Source organism: Corvus hawaiiensis, chromosome 8, assembly GCF_020740725.1.
Source record: "Corvus hawaiiensis isolate bCorHaw1 chromosome 8, bCorHaw1.pri.cur, whole genome shotgun sequence".
NCBI lineage: Eukaryota > Metazoa > Chordata > Aves > Passeriformes > Corvidae > Corvus > Corvus hawaiiensis.
Window position 1 is genome coordinate 12,370,559 of NC_063220.1, and position 22,236 is coordinate 12,392,794.

General features: G+C 46.1%; 1 protein-coding gene across 4 annotated transcripts in view; it reads left to right on the forward strand.

The window, feature by feature from the left end:
• Nucleotides 1-22,236, forward strand: part of SH3PXD2A (SH3 and PX domains 2A) — a 254,045-nt gene that overhangs the window by 37,724 nt on the left and 194,085 nt on the right. For all 4 annotated transcript variants that reach the window (XM_048310590.1, XM_048310591.1, XM_048310593.1 and 1 more), the window contains exon 2: nucleotides 5,413-5,493. In XM_048310590.1, the coding sequence (XP_048166547.1) occupies nucleotides 5,413-5,493 (81 nt within the window). The remainder of the gene's footprint in view (nucleotides 1-5,412; nucleotides 5,494-22,236) is intronic.

A 22,236-nucleotide genomic window follows, 5' to 3' on the forward strand; every position in this document is an offset into this window, starting at 1 on the left:
TGGGGCTGAGGGTCTGACTTCATCTCTGTGGGAATTTCCCAGGTCTCACAGTGCTTTTTAGGGCCTTTTGAATGCTGGGCAAGAAGCCCGTGCTGTGCTCACTGAATCCAGAGTCAGGCGTGATCTGAGCCAAGTGAAGGCACAGGTGATGTGTGTGGGGGAAGGGCTTAACATTCTCCATGCTTATTCCTGGAGCATTCTGCTTTTCCTGTTGCCATGCTGGCTCTTGTATAGGGCAGGAATTGAGGACACTGGGGTCCCTCATCCTGGGGAAACCCCAGCTGCTGGTGCCAGTGTCTTACAGGGTGGAAGAAGATACCTAAAATCAACCAAACTGCATCAGGAAGCTGAACAGCTTTGCTGCTTTGGTCTTATGGATACCAAAATTGTTGTCTCTAGGCTGTTGTCACTTCAAATCCAGATCTGGGCCAGCACCAATTTGTACTCATCAGCACATCTTTGACGTTAAAATGGTTATGCAAACAGTGAGTTGGTGCAGTGGCTGTACTCTGGTAATTTAGAACACAGATGTATGTTGACTTTGCTGCAGTTTGAATTGTTTTAATGCAAACTCCACCAGGTAAATGAAGCAGCTGAAATTGCTGCAAGCCTTGCAGGAGCTGGGTTGACTTTGCATGGAAGGGGACCAGGGAGCATTCACATGCTGAGCTGTGCTGGTGAAAAGCTTCCAGCTCGAAGGCAGTGATAGCATCTGAATACAGGGGAGAAGATGCATCTTTTCCAACTCAACCCTGATTCATAGGAGGACAAACATTCAACACTTTAATAGGAGTCTTTGAAGAAGCTGACGTTTTCCAGGATAAAAGGGGATATCGTGATGGTATCTGCATACAAATTGCACCACAGCGTTGTCTTTTGCATTCATAGAACTCTCTTAATAGCTGGTATTTACTGTAATTACTTATTAAAGTAATAAGCAACAACACCCTCTCTTATGTGTGCCGGGATATTTCTGGTTTCTGTTCTTCAGTCTTCCCTTTGCCAATAGCTCTTGTATTTGTGTATGTTCTTATTGTGGTCTCATCAGATAACTGGTTTCAGACATTTGCCTTCCACTCCAGCTCATCTGGCAGTAGACAACAAAACATTAGCCTCTAAAAAAACAACTGAAAAATCGGTCACATGAGAATAACCTGAATTTGTTACCTCTGGGGTTTGTGCTGGCTAGAACTGGATATTTTCAAAACAAGAAAACAAGACAGTCAATGATAAGGTCATGCCCAGTGACGTTAGAGTGGATGTGATTTGTAATAGGAAGTCATCTCTCCTCGTTGCTAGTGTAGGCAGTAAAGGGAGAGCAATGACTTCAGTTTACAATAAATTCTCTGCTCTGTGGTGGGTTAAGTAGAAGTTTCCCAGAGCTAGAATTAAACAATAATTAGTAGCTGATAAAATCCCCCTGGCACCCTGCACCTTCTTTCATAAGCCATGAATATTAAGAACTCCTTATCAAGCTCAGTTCCTGATTAATATTCTGCAGTCTTTAAAGGCCTGCTTCTTGTTTCTCTGAAGAAGGACTTACTTTAAAATATAACAATAGACCAAAAAAAGACTGGACTTGGGAAATTAAAACTTGAACATTCTTAGTGGCTGGAGCACCCAGTGATTGTGCAGTGAGTTGTTTGTCATTTGTACTTCAATTTTCGTTCATTGTTAAGGACCTTTTGTTAAGGATTTTTAAGGTGAAGCATTTGAATAGCATCTCTGTTTTGACTCCTTTATGGTAATAAACATGGCAGATACATAAAGCAGATGTCTTTGCCTTTAGTAATTAATTACTGTATTAATTTGGAATCTTGATTACAGTTCAGTTGTGTGTAGGAAAACACTATACTTACATGAAAGAGCTTGCTCCAAGACATGTAAGGTACTTTGATTTTATCTTCTTTTATCAAGACAGAATGTGCCGAGGGGCTGGGACTCTCTCGTGGGCAGGACCAGCTGCATGTTGGAGTGGTGGCTTGTGTAGCTCAGTTTTGGGGAGTTGTTGGATGCCACAGAAAGCCTTCCCCTGGCTCTGCAGGCGGCTGTGAGAGTGACGCTGGCTCTGCTGGGTGTTTGAGCGTGGGATGACTCTCCCTATTTATCCAGTATTTCCTGCTGCCTCCTTGTCCTGTTGCATTTGCATGACCCTGGGCTCCCCGAGGACTGCTTTTCTCCTTCTCTCTTGGGATATTGTAGATCACTTTCACAGCAACCCATTTTAAGGTCTGAGAAAAAAAAATGGTGAGGTAAGCTGATGTAATGTTCACTGCTCATGAAAAGGTTATGGGTCTGACCAAGGCAGCAGAAGTGAGTAACTTCCCAAACTCAGATCTCTGAGGGAAAGAAATGTGATATCTAAGGCTTTTGAAACCTCTAGACCTTGCGTTTATAATCTGGCATTTTATGAATCTTCAACTGAACAGTTATATCCCATTATTTTAAATGGTGGCTTTTGAGAAGCAATTTAAGCAGGGCAAACAAGCAAAAAAGATCAATAGCTGTTTAAGGCTTTGCACCTGTCTCCTACCAAGCAGATTTTGAGCCCACTGGTTTCTCACTTCACATAGTACCAGGTTATGATTAAAGGCTTTTCTTGCTTCTGCTGCTTCTGTAATCTTTCCATGAAATAGAAGTCAGTGTATCTGCATGCTGCCCCATCCATCACTTGCTGAGCTTGAGGAGACCTTAGGCTCAAAAAGATTTAATTGCTGTCCTAAATGTGCGGCAAAATCCTGGCTTGCCTGAAGTCAGTGGTAGCTTCATTTCCACAGAGCCTGAATTTCAGATCTGGGGATGTATCTGCACCATGCAGTGGGGTGCTGCTCCTACACCTGTTCCCTGCACCAAATAAATCCAACCTCTTCCCCAGAATATCCCTGTGCACCCAACTCTGACCCTTCTTTTGTAATGGAGGTGTTGTGCCACTTACTGCACCACCAAACTGAAGCAGGATTGATCCTGCCTGGGTTAGATTTTGATCCAAGCAAACTTGTAGGCTGTTAAAAATTGCAGGAACTCACATTTTTTGTGGGTTCTGAAGAGTAGCATGGAGGAGCCTGAAGTGCCATGAAATTCAAAGTGCCTGGATGTCTGTGGCATATGTGTTTTGTTTCTAGATTCTGAAGAAAATATGTATAATGAGAGAAAAATTATAATTTTATTTGCATGTGCAATATGTTTCTCCTCCTGTCTCATTCCCTTTGTGAGAAATCAGGGCCAGAATTACAGTATCTGAAGTTGCTTTTGGATCCTATTCAGCTCCCATCTGTCATGATCTGTTTTTAATCGAATGGGTTTTCCATCTGAAAGTAGCTGTTGGATAGAGAATGAGTAGAAATATTTGTGTGTGAATTAGCTCAGAGTGAAGCTACAAACTTTTTCTTTTCCCACAACAAACACATGGAAAAATATTCTTCAGTGTAGTGTGGCCGGCCTGAAAATTGGCAAGAGCAGCTTCCTTCCCAGGCTCTGACTCCTCTGCCTTGACTGCGTGGGTAAAATCTTTAAAGGGGAGCTGAAATCTTCATGTTACGCAGTCTTATCTCCCCTCCATGAAGCAGAGCAGTGCTGGTGTCACCCTGGTGTGTATGGGCATTGCAGGAGGGTGCTTGGGTCGTTTGGTTTTCCAGGAGAATTATGAGATGCAGAGGAGTAACCTGGCTTTGCTGAGAGTCATGCCCTTACCCCTGGACAGTCTTCCTTTTGCCAGACTCAATGGTCTCTGCCCTGGTGGGAAGAGCAGATATGTTTGATACAATCATGAGAAAGGCCCCAGATCTCCTTAACAGCCTGTGCTCAGCATCTCCAGTTCTTGAATGCCATGAAACTGTGCTGCAGGAGATGGGAAGCAGACTGCCTTGGGGACTGAATGTGGTTGTAACAAGCAGAGAGGAAAGTATGGCTGCAGGATCTCTGTGGTTTCTGGCAAGACACCTCTCCTACTGGGAAAGAAGAAAAAAAAATCCATTGGTGGTCCTTGGAAAAGTGTTGTTAAGCCCAATATTCAACACCCCTCTAGGGATTTTCATGCAATAAATTTTATTGGTAAAAATACAGAAGCAATTGGATGAGCAGCTTGGAAGATGGTCTGGTGTCTTGGGGGAGATGGAGAAGAAGCTGATGTTGTGTTATCCATCCCCCACTGCTGGAGACAGTGAGCTTCACTTCTGCATCCATGACTAAAGGGAGAGCTCCTGCTGCAGTGTTGTGGCTGAGGGAGGAGGAATGCTTTCCTGTTTCCTCTGCCAGATTGTTATCTCACTCCATATGTGAAACCTGGAAATGGCTTTAAAGGCCCAGGAGCTGTCCTAGCTGTGATTTCCATTATATTGATGTTACATGGTAACCCTTGATAGCTCCATCCTGTGTTTGCTGAAGTCTTGTTGCGTATCTGTCATCAAGGTAGCAGGACCAGCACTGGCATGAGGGCAAATGTATCAGAGAGAAGAACCTAGCGCATTTTTAACTTTAGAAAAAAAGTGTTTTGGAGGTAGCAGGGTCAAAAGGAAACATTTTTGTGTTTTGTGTATATGTGTGTATATATATAAAAATGTATATGTACAAGTTCGTGTGCATGTGCGTGCGAATCATTTTTTATCACATCTTCTGGCAAAACGGTGTTTCTGTAAGATGATTGTTTTGGGTATGGACTAGGGTTGGACCAGGGAAATCCTGGGCTTATTCTGGGCTTCTGTTGCTGTTTCCATCAATGTAAGGAAGCAGTGTTGCTCTCACTGTCTGGATTTACATCACCTTCCAGTGGGTGCCAAAGGTGCCGAGTGGTCCGATGTGACTCAGCAAGAGCTGTGTGCTGTGACAGGGTTTGATTTCTGTCACACATGTACGGGTGTGAGTAAGCAACTGTATTGCATGGCTGTGATTCCACAACACCTGTGGAACTGCGTTTCCTTTGAATTTCCTGTTGAACCAGAGCCACTCCTTGCTTGGGAAGGGTGACAGCCACATCTCCATATACAAAGACACCCTGGAGCGTGGGGTTGGAGATCAGCACCCCACAATGAGCTGTTGCTTTAGGGGTGGAATAGCTCTCCTGGCCATGCCTGCAGCCAGCCCTGGGACCATCCAAAGAGGATAGAAAGCAGGGTGTGCTACCACAGACCAGAAAATGTGGCGTCACTCAGTTAGAGCTTTTATCGCAGGCAGAGCAAAGTCGGTGGGAGCTGCTGATGGGGAAATGTGGGAGAGCACTGAGTACTCTCCTGAGACTTCTGCTGAAGGCTGCAACAGACTTTGATTTAGGCTAGTCCTGCACCCAGGGCTATGTTCCTCACTGTGTGCAGGAACAGCCAGTGAGATCTGAAATTAACCTAGGTTGAGTGTTCAGCCTTTGGATGTATCCTGTGCTTCGTGGCCCAGGCTGATTTGTGTTTTCTTTTCCCTGAACAGGTCTATATCATCAATGTAACATGGTCTGACTTGACTTCCCAGATCATCTACCGGAGATACAGCAAGTTCTTTGACCTGCAGGTAAGCCTGTCCTGTCTAACATAAAATATTATTTCTACTCATGCTTCTAGTCATGTTTCCAGCTGGGTTAATAGTGCCTTTAAATAAAGCTTTGTGCTTGTTTGGTCTGTTACATGTCAGGATCTTGAAACTTTCAGACTCTGCCCTTGTAGGGTATAAGATAAGTGGGTGGTATGCTCACAGTGAGTAACGTGCACTGTAAAGACATTTAAAGCTGACATTTTCATGAATGGCTCCTATTGAAGAGGGGATCTAATTTTACATACTTCAGATGCACTTAAAACAGAGAGAGCGCTACATTTTGGGCCTCCAGAAACTACTTACCCGAGTAACTGAGAACAACAGAGCTCTTGCACACTTCCACAGCAGTTCAGTAATGGAGATTGCAGTGGAAACCTTCCAGGGTCTCCTCCTAACCATCTACCTAGCCAGCCAGTGTCCTGGCTCCTGCTGTTTTGTAGAGCTCCTTTGCTCTATTCTGTGCCTGTATATTTAGATATCATCAAAAGCTTTCTTGCTGGATAGCTGCTGACCAAAGTCTGAAACCAGGAAATCAGCTGCTTCATTTCTGGTAGTGCTCCCAGGCACCTGCATGGGTAGGGGGGGCTTTGGGGCTGGTGTCCTGTTTGGCAATAATCCAGATTCACTGATACTTTTGTATCATTGTAGCTTCGTAGGCAGCAAAACTGTAATTGGCTGGGGTAAAAATAAAAGCTGTGGTTTGAGACTCTTGAACTTTGGGGAAAATGTTGATTTTTGGGCTGGAGCTTGTGTTTGGAGCTGGGCTGAGGTTACAATATCAAGTGAGTCCTCCCAGTCAGTGTTGAGGATGTAGCTGACTGCGCTGTGTCCTGAAAAGTAACACTGAGCCTTTTCGCATGTTAAATTACGAAAAAACAGGTTCTTGTTTGAAGTATCTTAAAGAGCTCTGGTTTCATCTTTCCTCCCCTTTATGTTTCAATTCTGGTACTTGGAAACCTGAAGTCTCTAGGCTGTTTTGTAAGCTGTATCAGTTATTGTGGCCCCTGGCCTTTCAGGTGAAACGTGACCATTTCTACAGCCAGTCCTAATGTCTGTTTGCTGTGTGGCCGGAACACCAGAGAGGGATGTTCTTAAGCTTCCCCTTGTGCTCATCTCTACTTCTTACTGGGCTGAAGTGCCAGGCCTGCCAGTCCCACTACTGTAAGAGTATGTCAGCATCTTCTCTGTGTCTGCTGTACCTGCTAAAGATGCACAGCTCCCTAGTCACAAACATTTGTTGTCAGCATGCGAATTGTGGCCAAAACTGTTTCTTTCTTTTTCTCTCTTCTTTTTCTTTTCGCCACAGTTCTGTTTTCATGTATATGTTGTTCTGGGTCTCCCGGCCTTTCCTGGTAGGTTTGAAAAGTTCCCATCAAGTGTGGAGTTATCAATGGGGTTAGTGTGTTGGACAGGAAATGATGTCTCAATCAGGGAGTGAGTCCTGAAAGGTCCCATTGATAAGTGCAAAGGGGCCTAGCCAGTGCAAAACTCCCGCTTGCATGACGCTTCTCCCCCCACGAGAAAATACGACAAGAAAGTAACAAAATTCCCTTCTTTAACCCTTTTTTCTCCCAGAGATCTCTTTCAGGGCCAACACTGCACGGGCAGTGTCAGCCCTCTCCAACAGCCTCTTTAGCTCTTGCAGCATGAGATGAAGGGTTACAGAAACTGAGGTCTTCATTTGAGATTTCTACGGTCCTGCCACGTTCCTGTACTATGTCACTGTGTCCATCTGTTTCCCAGCTGTGATATGGGGACAAGGCCCTGTGTGCTCAGGCTGCCGTAATGTGCTTTTAGATTCCCAGAGGTGATAGGTGATTTTTTTTTTTTCCTTCCTATTACTCTTTCTGGGTTTTTGATTATGCCTGAGCATCTGTTAGGTGAGGCAAAGAAAACTGCTTTGGGTCTTGAATTGAAATTTGTATTTCCAGCTTTAATGAGGCTTGCAAAGAGAGTTGGAAAAGCAAATGAATGCTTAGTGGCACTTTGGGTAACCCTTGCATTTTGGGAAACCTATGGCTTGATGTGCAGAGATTCTTGCTCGAAGAGGAATTTGCTCCAGATCTTGGGATGACTTGCACTTTCCAGATTTTTGCTGGAAGCTTGAAATTCTAACTTAGCACTGGTTGAATGTGGGGTTTGCAATCTGATACCATGCATGGTAAGGTGGTCTTAGCATAGTCAATCTACTTTGTTAATGTCCCTGCTTATGCCCATGTGGACATTCCAGGAGAAAACCAAGCAAATGCTTAGGGAGTAACGCTCAGCCAGCTCACGGGCACCACTCATGTCTATAACAGCTGGAGTCCACAGGTCTCTGCCAACTCCACTCGCCCTGCTGTGTCAACGACAGAGCTGCACTTCAGGGCTTCCAAAGCCTGCACGTGTCTCATTTGCTCTTGACTGGAAGTGGAGGAACAAGGGCTGACTTGTAATGACTTAATCAGGGCTGCAGTGCCTGGCGTTGATAGTGAGACTGGATACGACCCATGGGAAAACCCAGGGGGCTGCCCAGGAGCAAGGAGGGAGGAATACAGATAATTAATTTCACTACTCCATTTTCATGTTTCTTTAAAAAAGAGCCCACCCTTCCCCAAACAGCTGTCTCTGTGGGAAGTGGCTCAGTGGTTTTGAGAGCTGCAGCATTAGTAGAAACTGCATTTTTTAAAATACTTCTTTGCAAATTCTGTTAGGCACTGCAGGTGGTAAGAGGCTCCTCTGTCCCAAGGATTCGAATCCCAGGAGAGTTTGGCTGTGCTATTTCAGCAGTGGATATGCTCGAATTGGGAATCAGGTTGTTTTTAAGTTGAGGAATAGGGCAGTAAGGCTGGTCATACCATAGGATTTGTTTGCCCCTCAAAGATGTGAGAAGTACAGCAAACAGAATCCAAAGCAGCAAGCCAAGTGTCAGCCCTGTGCTGCTTCACTGAGGGCTGGATATCTGTAAACACAGGTTTAAAATTAAATCAGGGCATTGCTGCATCATTTAATTGTGCAACCAAGTCACATCTGCTCCTGAGCATAGGTCAAATGATGGCAGCAGAATACATGTGGGTGCCAATGTTTCAGTAAATAGGATTGAAAAGATTGAATTAACTCTGCATAGATGAAAGCATTACTATAAATTGCTTGTCAAATCCAATTATCTATTGTCTTTCACCCTGGAGAGACATTTGCACCTGAGCACCATGTGGGGTCAAAGCTATCTCCTAATGTAGTATTTTGAATGTTGTTTTCTTGCACTTGCCTGTAGTGCAGAACAGAGGAGCATGGGGAGAGTCATGTGAACATCACCTGTGGGTAGTGCTGACCCTTGTGACAGGCTGGTGGCTCATTGGGGCACGTTCCCTGGATGCTGTTTGAGGTCTCCTGTCATAACTGATGGATTTGCTGCTGGTGGTTGCAGACTCTGTCCTGAGGTGATAGTTCAATAATGCTCCTGTTGTCTCCAAAGGAGCAGAGAAAGGACACTGTTTTATTAGGATAGCAGGGATAACTCCTGGCATTTCCACTGTGCAGTAAAAGACATCTACAGATGTAAGGCCTGTGTTTTTCTTACTGGAAAATGCTTTTGGGCGTTGTTAGCAGGATGGGGATTTGTAGTTGAGTGTGTCCAGAATTGCCCAAAGCATAAGGTGAAGAAGTGTGGGGATGCATCCAGCTCTCACCCTCCCAGTGGCCATGCTGGGCTGGAAAGCAACCACAAAGTTTGCAGCTGGCAAGAATGAAGGATGGATCTTTCTCCTCTCCCCATATAATCCTTGCAGTTGCTCAGTACCACCTTGGGCTTTTTACAGCTATTATGACCCCAGTTGGGTGCTGGTCCCACTGCTAAGAAATCCCCTCCCCAGCAAAGTGAGCAGGGAAAATGGGACCAAGGATGGACGCCTGGTCTCTCAGCTTCAATCACCAGTGGTCATCTGCTGCATTTTATCCAGTGACTCCAAGTGTCCTGGTCTGACTCCATGCCAAGTGTCCATGTCTGACTCAGTGCCTGCAGTCAGAGCATGAACAGGACCAACACCTCAGCAGAGGGACCAACCCCTCTGTTCCATGACGATGGCTGGGTCTCTGTGTGTGGAGCTGGGGGAGGATCCTTCCTCACAACAGGTGAAATGCAGCTTTCTCCAAGGCAAAACACAGCAGCTGGATTTAGCAGCATGCCACCATCCCACGGTGGGTGTTTGGCTGCGCGAGAGGCGAACGACATCCCCGCTGGAGCCGTGGCAGGAATGTTAGGTAGGCAGATCTCAGTCTCTCCACACAATGACACAGGCAGTTTGGCTGCAAGGAGATGTCTGAAATGTCACAGTTTTGAAAAGGCAAATAAACAAGGCTCTGTTCAAGCACTAGCTTTGTGTATCAGCAAAATATTATCTGCCCAACATAGTTTGCTGATCTAAGGAGGTTTTCTTCAAAGTGGCACAGAAAGAGGAACTCACTAGCAGCCAATTAGAACATTAAAAGGTAAAGACTATCAAGAATTTTATTAGGAAGAGGAAAGTCATGTAAGGAGTTTTCATCCTGATGATAAAACATCAAGAGCTTCATTTGTTATTGCTAGGGTCATCCTGATTGTTTATAGTGCTATAATGGAGTAACTGAACATTGAAGATGACATTAAACAAAAATGGTAGTATAAAAACTAGTCATTGCAGTCCGTATCTCTGCTTTTCTTACTCAGACTGGAGTTCACATGAATGTTGCTGTTATCAGTCATTCTCCTGCTACACTATACTATAACAACATCCCTTTCTCCATTCCCCAAGCTATATCAAATAGTGTAATGTCCACTCTCATTCCCAGTTTGGTTGTAACTGCGCCATGTGCCTGAGTACCCTGGATTTCACTGGGTCACTATGATTTGAAACGGGACCTGGTGGCTTTGGCATGCAGGCTTTCTGGGGCAGAGCAAAGAGGGAATTCTGTGATTCTGATGGAATTGTGTATATTCACTCCAGTAGTTAGTTTGGGTTAATTGCCCAAGTGAAGACCCACAGCCCTAATTCTGGTGGTCCAGTGCAGTCTAACTCATTACTGAGCATTTTTGTAGGGCCTCTGGTATTTCATGTTCTCCATGCATTTAGCTCTGCAGGAGTGGTGAATGGACAAGTCCAAGCATGCACTAAGTTTATCAGTGATGAAGAGCATAGGTAAGAATGCAACGGGGCAAGCGTTCTCCTGTGTTTGCAAATGTTGACTCCTAACCCTCAACCCACCAGGCCTCTTTAGCAGGATGAGCAGAGTCACCCACTGGTCTTCCCAGCCATGCAGAGCAGCAGGGTCACTCTGCAATGGGCGACCCTCTCTTCTGTAGGTGCCACCCTCTGCAGAGCCCCTGGCTGGCACTGTGGGAAGGGAGGGAAGGAGGGCTGCTGCTGTGGCTCGGCGCGAGATGCAGCTTGCCCCTCTCACGGCGTGGGAGGTTTGTGTTGAAAGGATTCCCAGCCTCTGACGAGCTCAGGGAGTGTTTCTGTTGGGCTGCGTGTGCACATCTGAGGGTGGGTAAGGAGACGGGCAGGAAAGCTGGAAGAGAAGGTGGGGTTGAGTCAGGCAGGGGAGGAACAGCATGGCAGAGATCAGTACATCAGGCTATGGTGCAAGTGCACAGTGAAACTGGGTTCTGCTGCTGGGCTCTGCATGTGCCTCCCTCTGCTCTGGGCTGTGCTGGCCTTGGCCGGGATGGGCTGGGTTGCAAGGATCAAGTTTTCCGTTCCCATTCCCTCGGTGCAGGATGCTAGGCTTCAGCATCCTGGCCCTGCTGTAAATGTTGAAAGCTGCTCTGAAATGCTCCTCCAGACCAGGGGCCTGGCTCCATATCTGACCCATGAGGTTCAGACCCAGTACTTGGCTTCAGGGACATCCCTGATAATCTTGGAACTGGGGGGATGGAGTTACTGCAAGAGCTGTAGGGTTTCATTTATAAACAGCTTCTTTAAGAGCATTATTGAAACTGAAACAAGACTGGGAAAATTCAGAGGAAATCTGAACATGGGTCTGTCAACACGTCTGTTCCCAAAGGTCAGTGCTGGCTCCTTGGGGAGAAATGGCACATCCTTTCTTCTGCGTAAACACGGGCCAGTTGTTTGCTGCTGTTATCCCAGACAGTGAGTGGAGAGGCTGGCAGTGCAAGGTTTACAGGGGATGCAGAGAAACGTATTTCTAGGAGGAGCCCTGCACCGCTGTCTGTGAGGGTTGACTGTGCCTCCTGTGTTTCGGCAGCTGTGCTGGAGCTCCTGGTGCAGCCATACTTGCAAGACTTGGCTTTTAGTAGGAGAGACCCCTAAATGCCTGCTCTCAGAAAAACAGCAGCAAGCTTGTAACAGGCCTTCCCAGGGGAAATGAGATGCCCCTGGGAGAAAATTAGTAGCTGACATGGTATTGAGCTGAGAATGGTTGTCTCCACTGATTTAAAAGGTATCTAAATACCATTTGTCCTTCTAGCCCCTAGTGCCTTAGGATACCAGCTGGCTTGGGGCAGTATCTTTGTGTTCAGTGAATAAATGGAATTGTTTATAATTCTTATTTCCATCATTATTTAAATGTTTGCTTGGCAAAACAATCTGTTCAGCTTCCAGTATTTGTTTTTAAAAGAGACTTTACACGTCAGACAAAGATGAGGGACACGATGAGGAAATGGCAAAGTGCCTGTGCAGCTACAACAGAGGTGCATTGAATATGACCATGGCAAAGAAGCCGTGGTTGAGAAGGTGACCCAGCCTATGGGAACCCTCCCCTTTGTACTGTTTCACTTGGGTTCTGTTGGAGCATAAAGCTGACACTTGAATATTGCCCTTATGCTGCAGCATGGGAATCTCCTGCAGGGTGGCTACAGGGCAATATTTGCTGCTCAGCACCAATCCACCTCTCTGGCCAGGACATGGGTGACCTTAGAAAGTGAGGTGGTGGCTTAGCCAACTCCTCAGGGTGTGACAGCAGCAAGGCAAGAACAGAGATGATACCCATGCCAGTCTCTTGGTGGTCTGGGCTCTATGTGTAATTAGGCAAATGAGTTTTGTTGGTTTGGGTTTTTTTTGAGAAATATTGGGAGCATCACAAAGAGGTTGTTGACTTCTTAGCTGTGTCCTTTTAGCTGTATATGGTCTGCCTCTAGCAGGCGCAGAACACAGTGAAATCGGTCAAAAGTGTTATGGTCTGGGATTATTCCCTTGCTTTCTGGAGTTTTGGTTTGTGTAAGTTGTTCTTACCAGCAGTACCTACATCCCCCCCTTATTGCTTGCTGGCTTGGAGGCTGTGAGGATGTTGGAGACCCTGTATTATAGGAAGGCCTTTCCTGGATACAGCCACAGAGAGGAAGAGCAACAAGTTCTTCCTAATGAACTGAAGTGACTTACATCAGATCTGGAGTACTCAGACTTATTTTCATAGGTGTTGGTTGCTTTACATGTTAAAAATCCAATGTATCAGGAGCATGAGTCCCTGCAAGGTTGTGGTGCTAATGGAAATCTAAAAACATTCCTGAAATTGCCAAAAATTCTGAATCTAGTATGGGGCCCAGACCTGCTGGTTTTGTGCCTGGACAGTATCTCATACAAGGGTTTATGCAGAATCATAGTAAAAACTGGGCTGAAAGCCTTTCTTCATTGGAGTGTGTAAGGCTCAATGTATACCTCCCATTTTACCCCTCCTCCATCTCTAGTATTTTGGTGTTGGGAGCTCTCATCATAGATCTCCACAGCAGGAATTAAAGCTCAGCCTTGGGAGCAGCCCACTTGTTTGTTACCCTTGTTCCAGGTTTTGTTTGCTGGAACAATAAAACATGGGAGTGCGGTTTGGCTGTGGGACTGGCCCCAGCCAAAGCTACAGCTCTGGAGCTGCTGGCCTCACACAGGCAGCAAATTCTCCAAGTGCCACTTTATTAGCATATTTCCTCTTACCAGATATTAAGATCAGCCTTTTTTTTTTTTTTTTTTTTCTGGAATATCTGTGTGAAAATTAAATTCCTTGGCAGGATTTTTCCATGGCCTTTTTTTCCCCGAAGCACCCAAGCCCCAAAAGTTCAGGCATGACAATTCCACCCCCTCCACTACGTTGTCGCTCTCCCCTAATCATACCCAGCTTTCAATTATTTATACTGCCGGAAAATTGCATGGAGTTCACACCCCCAGCCCTGAAACACAATTCCACTTTTGTGCAGGGAACACAGTCCTTCACTTTCATTAAGTGTGCGGAGACCAAGATGAGAAGTGCCTGTTGTGTTCGCATCCCTTGGCTCGTGATGAGAGGAGCTGGTTGTTTTTGCAAATGTCCTAAATAGCCCTGGAAGGGTTACGGGGAGTTTATTTACATTATTGCATTTAAGTGCAAATAGAAAATTGCCCAGCCATAATGGAAAGTTTATGCAGGGTTCTGTCAGGGCTCTTTTCCATGTCACCTCACCCCTCCCGGCTTTCTGCTCTGACAGGCTCAGATGTGGGAAGGCCCTGTCTGGAAGGAGCAGTAGGTCTTGGTCCTGTCACACCATGGTTTGCTTACAGGACACAGAAGAGCATCAACTGGCGTCTCTTCCACTGTGGACTGTCCTGCCTGCCATAGGAAAGGGTCCTGATCAGGCTCACCCCAGCCTGATTTATGAGCACTGGGTGCTATTTGCTTCTTCCCCATAGCATCTGAATGACCGATCTTTTCATCATCAATGTATGGAGTGTGAAGTAGGGAATTTGTTTGCCCCTATTCCCTTCCTGCTTGCCTCCAGTCACAGCATGGTTCTTCTTTTCTGCAACCAGAACAGTTTCATGTCTCGTGCAAATGCAAGTTTGTTCCCACTGCAAAACTGTCTTTTGCAATTTCCACTTCTCTCCCTTCAGGGGAAGCATTGAAGTGGAGTGGTCAGGGCAGTAAAACCCACAGAACTGAGCAGACACATGGTGAAGTCACGCAAAAAGCAGGAATAGTGATGCTCTGGAGGAAGCTCAGCTTTGTGCACACTCCTTCCTGGGTGCCCTGTTTGAACAGCATTCAGCCAGGCTGAGGGCTTTGCTCTGCATCTTTTGCTTTTCCATTTAAAAGGAGAGTTCTGGCCTGTCGGATCTGTGCAGGAAAGGGAGGGCTTGAACTCTCATAGCACATCAGATCCTTCGGCATTGCCCTGGCAGCCTCCTGAGTCCACAACTGCCACTGGCCATTTACCTACACAAGTGCCCATAGCTGAAGTTTTTTTAAGCTATCCCATCTGGGACCCTGTGAGGGTGCAAAGGCAGCAGAGCAGGGAGTTGCAGTCCAATGAGGAGGTTCCCACTTCAACAAGTTGCTGACAAGTTCTTGATGGCAGGAGCTGTGAACGAGCTCACAAAGGACTAAGCAGAGACTCAGAAAAGCATCCCAGTGTGTTTAAGATAATTTCTATAATACTACAGTACAAGCAGAGCTCTCTAGTAAAGCCATTCTTGAGGCATCAGTGTTGATCCAGGGGCGCCTCTGATTCACCAGGTCAGTCAAGGGCAGATCCTAATCGATTTAGTGGTGTTTTTGCAAACAGAGGTTACATCAGAGCCATGTGGCTGGGTCTTGATGCATTTGTTTTTTAAAGGGTGTGTTAAGAAAACCAGTGAGACTTGCTGAGCTGCTCCCTTCAGCCAGATGTTTTGAGAGAGGTGAAGGACAAACCATGAAAACACTGTGAAAAAGAGGGGAAAATGCCAAGTGGGAAGAAATTAGAAAGCAAACTAGAAAAGGACTAAGTAAAATGATAGTAGGGAAAAAATTCTTTCGAAGGGCTAGGATGAGTTTAATGATTGAAGTTTTGTCTTAGAAGGGAATACACCTTATCCACCTGGACCAAAAAATTATTTCACAGACATTTCTTTTTATCTGGCTAATCTCTGGCTTTTGACAGCGCAGTGAATTGGGATGTTGTGGCCTGTCTGTTGTCTGGGGATCTTTGAAATCCAAGTCCAGGCTTTTCCTGGTCACTACAGTGACATGCTGCTGCTTGAACAAAACTGCTATGTGTTTTCCTGGTGAAGAAAATGTGTTGTGGGATGGCACATGATGAACACCTGTGTCTTTGTAACAAGTCCAGGTTGTCTGGTAGTTTTTGGTGTGTTGGTAACTGTTGGTGCAGCTTTGCAAAAGCCTCTGTTGCCACGTGCAACCCTCTTTGTATTACTGTGCTGAGGGTTAGAGGGTGTCGGTTGCTTGCACATAAGGGTAGGATTTAGCATTTGGTGCTTCAGGAGGTGGTAGAGATTCATTTGCCATTGGATTCTGGGAATAAGGCAGATGGAGCAAGTGGTGTGCTCCATGAAGGTGGTCCCTGGTCATCCTTATGTAAAGGGGAAGTTTTCAAAAGGTGCTTCCAAGGTAGAGAGGAGCCCTACAAAGTTTCGGGTTCGTTCTGGGTGTGGGAGAGCCCTGGATTATGCAGCTGAGCAAGGGTGTGCTGTGAGCTGCAGGAGCACTAGGGCTGTCGGTTCCTGCCTGTTGTTATTAGGAAACCTCATGCTGAATCCTGTTCCACTCTTAGGTCAAAATATATTTCATTGCCTTAACGTGGAAATGTTTTTTGTGTAATTAGGAGCTCGGAGTCTGCGGAGTGGAAGAAGGAGGGGGGAACTTCTGGTGCGGCAAGAAGGTTATCTGGAAATATCCACCCATAAAATGGGGGCTATAATCAGCTCTCCTGGAGAAAGTTTATTCATTAATGTTTGTAAAATGCTTGGAAGTCTTTGGCTTGGAGTGTTTTTAACACAGCCAAATGTTAGCTGTATTACAGTAGCTAAGCCAGACCGTAATGACCACATTCCCTCTCCTCCCCCTGAGCCCCCAGACATTTCTGACAGGGTTTGGTGAAGAAGTGAAACATCAGCAGAGTGACCAAAGAGAAGTGAAGTGCTCAGCAGAAATATAAATAGTGCTTTTCGTTCTTGGGATTATGTCCTGGTCCCATGGAGTCTCGTGGTCAGAAATGGAATTTGTAGAAGGGATGAGGAGTTTATTTCCAAGCTTGTACCATGTTATCCCAGTTGGTAACTGGTTTAGGGTCCTCCTGAGTTAGGATGCACTGGTGGCTTTTGGGTGATTACAGTTATCCCAGCTTGTCTCCATGGGAAGTCACTTGAGTGAGACTGGCATACTGGGATGGGAGGGAGACATGGCTGTGGATGGAGTGCATGGTGAGCAGGGGAAAGACTTCACTGGGGCAAAACAAGGAGGCCCCAGAGCAGGATGTAGGGAGAGCTGGTTTGATGGACTGCTCCGCTCTGGCCGCCCCTAAATGCCCCTTGCTCCGTGCCTGTCCATGTCTTACAGCATTGTGTATCCCCAGTCAATAACAGAATAGCATTTGCCTTTTGTTTTGCCTGATCTCTGGTCTCAGGAGGTGAAACTTGCTGATGGCATTGGTGGCAGCAAGGATCATTCCTTCTCATGTGAAGGAATTGGGGGGGATTCAGTCCATGCTGTGTCCCTGCAGTACCTGTGGATGAGATTGCAGCACAGACACAGCAGGTAAATGGATGTGCCAGGAGTCATGGTGTAAGGACACATCCCAAAGAGTGAGTTCCTCTTACAGAATTGTTCTCTGGGCTTGCAGGCATTTGCTCTGGGTGGCAACCAGGAACATCTCATTAGCATGACCTGGTGTGTCATGTGTTGAGACACAACCCATAGCTCTCCTAGTCAGCTCTGACACTCTGGCTTGTGATGTATCCATTCTCTGGCCTCACCCAGGCTTAGGCTGGGATGGCTTCCTGCCTTGGGGACTGCATTGCTAATCTTTGCCTGAAGATTTGAGGTGCCCAGACATGCCTTGGTATGGGGGAGGCTGCTCTGCATTGTTATGATGGGTCTCAACTGGGTGAGAAAGGAGATGTCTCCAGCCCAGAGGCAGAGCACACTGTGTTGTGTGCACCCTGTAGCAAGTATGCTGGGAAGGTGGCTTGGCAAAACAGAGGCACCAGCACTTTCCCCAGAGACCTGATGTTCCTAGTGATCCATCGTCCTTCGAAAGCACCCTCTGATCGTGGAGCTCACAGCCAAAGACTGACCCAGCGCTCGCCTCTAATCTCATCTTTCCTCCAAGAGTCTGGTCCCTGGAAAGTTGCAGCTCTCCAAGAAGACATTCCAGGGGGGTTTAATCACTGCATTCGCTCCAGCCCTGCTGTGCTTGTGGTCTAAGCACCTGCTGTTTCATTTAATTAGCAACAAATGGGAGGCGTGGGTTGGGGGAAGAGAGAGCAGCACCCTGGTGAAGTATTTGCTGCGATGTGATGTGTTTTATTTTGGGTCCGGAATGGAGGCCATGAGGAACATTTTCCAGAGGGCTCCATAAACCACCTCTGTTCACAGGGTGATTATTTGAGGAGGGAGGGAAGTGTGGATTTAAATCGGTGCCACTAATTTCTGCAAACAACCGCATTATTTTTAATTCATACTCCAGACTCCCTCCGCCCATGGCTTGATGTTGGGAGCTGTGAATTTTCCACGTCATAACAAAGTCCCTCTATAAAAGAGAGCCCTTTAAATATATTTCAAAAAATTGATTTCAAATATATCAGGCTCTCAAATAAGTCAATATTCAGAATGGAAAACTAACTCTTTCCTTCCTTCATAGTGGCCAGCTCATTTATTTGTATTTCAGTAGCACATACCAGCTCTGAGCAGAGGTATGTCTGTCTGGTGTTAAGGGCTAGAAAAGGCATGAGAAGCTGCAAGGTAAGTCAAAAGAAATAATGCCTTTGTTCACCATGATCAGTTAAGCTTGGGAGCTCTCTTTTGAAATCAGCATGTTACGTTGCAGCAGCATTTTACCAATGGAAGGAAGGGAGATGGGGACAACTGGGAAGGCAGACTTCAAGACTGAACCACTTGTGATGCACAGGCGCTGTGTCCTGTCTTTGGGAGATCAGCAGCCAGAGCTCTGTGCAGGGAAGATTACAGTCACAGCTTCCATGTGCTCCAGCCCACCAGCACTGGGAGCTCCTTTTCTCCATTGGGGTGGCAAGTTTCACAATGATCTCTCATACTTCTACTGGTGCAAACTGTAATTCTTACAGTTATTAATTAGTCAAGGGCACAAAATGTATATTGGCCTCTTGTCTGATTTTCTTCAGGCGGTGGAAGCACCATAAGAGCTTCAAGACAGAACACTGAAGTTTTTCCCTGCCCTGACTAAAGCAGGAGAGCTGGGTTTGAGAGATTTGTCCTTTGGATTCCCTGTTCTGAAAGAGTTCATCTCCCATGGATTTGAGAGGATAAATTACCATGTGGCTGTCAGGTATCCAGATGCAGCAGTGACTGTGGTCATGTCAAGAATTCAGACTGATCATTTTGTTCTCATGTGGAGTTTTAAATTCAGTCCTGGGTATTGGGTTCTGCTCCAAGGACAGTAAAAGTTCACAGAAAATTCTCTTCTTTTGAGATTATGACAATCTTGAAATAGAGAAATTCTTGCTGTATGTCCATTCTACAGGCCTTCATTATTAGAATAGAATATTCCAGTTGGAAAGGACATAAAATGACTGTGTAGTCCAGCTGCCTGGGCACTTCTGGGCTGACCAAAAATTAAAGCAAGTTAAGGGCATTGTCTAAATGCCTCTTAACTACTGAGAGGCTTAGGGCATTAACCACTCCTCTAGGTAGCCAGTTGCAGTCTTTGACCACCCTCACAGTAGAAAATAAGCCAGTGTGTAGGTACTCATTACCTACATAATCATCATATGCTCACTGCTGTCAGTGTGGCACCATGATAGCTGCTGGCTCCAAGTGTGATAGAAGCTTCCCTGGGAAGGGAATTTGATTGTGCCTGTAAATCCAGTGGCATCATAAAACCCCCTCACCTTTACATGAGTGCCAAATAATGGAAAAGTGGCCTCTGCATCCTAGAATTCATTGATTTTGCAGAAATTGGCTCTTTTTCTTGCTTTTTGGAGTAGTTTAATTGATTTTTTTTATCTGCTTGCAGGCACTCAGGGCACCTGCACATGTCCCAGAACCGTCAAGACTCCTGCAAGTCAGCATTATACTCAGAATCAACCCCATAACCCAACCCCAGCAGTGTCTCTTCCTCATCTTAGTTTTTCCTTCTTTCTCTATGTTCCTATCTGATGATAGAACTAGGTTCTTTCTGCATGGATCAAATATGGAAGCAATACCTTGAGGGACTCATTCAGAGTCAGGATATGAAGTCTGGAGTTCTTTTTCTACCTTTGACATTTGAGAGATGCTTTTAAGTAGACGAGATACTATTACAGTGTCAGCCCATCTGTCAGCAGAATTGGTGTTTGAATCTCCTGTTCCTGTGCTCACTTCTAACAGAAAGGCAAGTGAAGCTTGCCTTGGCAGTTTACCTTGTTGCATGTCTCAGTACAGTTAGGAAGGGAAATCTGGTTTTGTTTTCAAGCCTCTGTTGTACTTGCAGTGTTTCATGCTGTTCAGTCTCACATCCAGGCAAGGGGATCACCTGCCCAAGCTGCTCTTGCAGTTTCCCTTGTAATGGAGAACAGCCCCTTTGCCTCCCTTTTCCCCTGCTGGCTCTTGCTTTCGAAACATGAGCATCTTTCTCCGGCTTGAAATCCTTCTCCAGGCTGATACTGATCTGCAGGGTTCAAAGCAGGGGTGGGATTTCAAAGCCTCCTTGACCATATTGGATCTGCAGTGTGACGCTCAGGCCGTGCTGAAAGCCTGAGTTTTGAGGCACATTTAATCACATCCCTGCACCTGTTAGGGTGGAAAAATTTTCTTCTGAGTTTTGTTTCTGTTGTTCCTAAGCCACTCTCGGGTTTTCCTTCGTTCTTGCCCAGCACAATGTTCTCTGGCATCTGACCTCGTGGAGAGACATGCCCCAGTCCCAGATGGAGGGCTAGAAACAATTGTCTGCACCTGGCTCAGCAAAATAGTTATTTGTGTGTATGTGTGTGTCTGGTAATGTAATTTATTTGGTCAGTTACTTGAGCCAAAGGAAGCCCTAATTAAGCAAGATAACTTTGCATCTGGGTTGCTGGCAAAGAGCAGTTCTCTGTACTGGCCATGGGAGTGTAGTTGCTGCCCTCCCATGCCTTTTCTGCCCATGTTTGATGACAAAGGGAGGTTGGCAGTAGCTGTGATTTGTTGAGGCTGGTGTCTTGCTTTCTGATGGAAAATGGGCCATTCTGTGCTCTGATATTTTTCTTACTCTCAGGAGGGTGCATACATGGAACCTAATTTTTGAAGTTGCTTGTGCCCCATAGAAAGCAGTTGATGTGTCATTCCTTCTCCCACCTCCTACTCACTTCACTTCTTTCTTGGTATCTTTTTCTTTTATTTATTCAATCGAACTTCTAGTGCTAGGTTCTGCACATGGCAGCTCTCTAGAGCTGATTCCTTACAGCCATAATGCTGAGGTGCTAAAGATAGATAACCCTATGGAGGGACACAAGGATCATGTGGACTTTCAAAACCAGCAGCCAGGTCTCCTACTGCAGTGCCATCAGACAGCTTGACTGCTGCTCATTCGGGAATTACAGGGCCTGGATATGGCCTGAATCTCTTTGATGCAAGTTAGTGTCTTCCTGGATACTTTCTGTGACAAAATATCATCATGTAATTTCAGGAGGAGTCTGTGAAATGTTAATTTCCTACCTGAGCCAGGGGCTAGGGCAGAAGAGAGCTGTGTGGTACCTGCAGCTTGTTGGCCTTTCAACACATTTTTGAGGATGTTTCTACAATCTGGACATCTTTCTGATGTTTCTTTATTGTGGCTTTGTGTGATGGAGAGGAGGAGAGAACAGACAAGTGCAAATCCACAGGGAGGATGAGAAATAACCCTGGATGCCTGCACAGTGCCCAGCAGGACACAAATGACTGTCGTGCTTGTTTGCCCTGCCTGTCTGCCCCATCCAGCTTCTAAAGCTGGTCACAAGATGTGAAAAGGCATAGAAATATGCATCATCACTGCTCTTGTCCTGGATGGACATCAGCCTGTCCATCAAAGCAGTTTGTAGGTCACCTTCTTCCCCTCAGAAGTGTTTTGGATGGAGCTGCTGGATGTGATATGTTGTTGTGGCTACAATTTCCTTGCTTTCCCTAGCACCCTTTCCTTGAATCACCCAAGCACACTTTGCATAGTGCACACCCAGTGGGTACCCTTCAGTTGGCCACCGTGGTTTGCATGTGTGGCCAGGCAGGCTGGAGAACACCTGTGTTTTTGTTTTATGACTGAGAACATGCCCAGTTAAGTACCAACTGTTCCTGGTGCTGCACTGCTCCTCGTGTCACTGGAGGAGGATCCGCCAGAGGAGAGCAGGCATGGATGCTCACTGGCAGGCTGGACATGTACCCAACTGCCTTATGAATCCACAGGTGCTGCTGCTCAGCCCACACGGACACCCTTGGCTTAAAACTCTGCTGCTGCCGTGACAGGGATGGGAACAACAGCTCTGGCTTTGAAGGCAGCACTGTGCTGTCTGTGGTGGGTAACAGTGTGCTGGGTACCTCTTGCACCTGGTACTGCTGACCATGGGCTCACTGTCAGGTCTTACAAATGCCACTAGGCAGGGATATAGCCTGGAAACCTCCTGTGGAAGGACAGAGCTGGAAGGAGTCCCTCTCCTCCTGGATGCAAGCATCTGCCTCCATGTGCTCTTTCTCCTTCACAACTTGTAGCAGTTTTCTCATCTGGAAGTTTGGAAAAGTCACAGCCCTGACAGTATTTCTTGACAGCGTGCCTGTGCCATTTAAAAGCTACTGAGATAAAAAAAGACCAAAATAACCTCTTTGCCATTG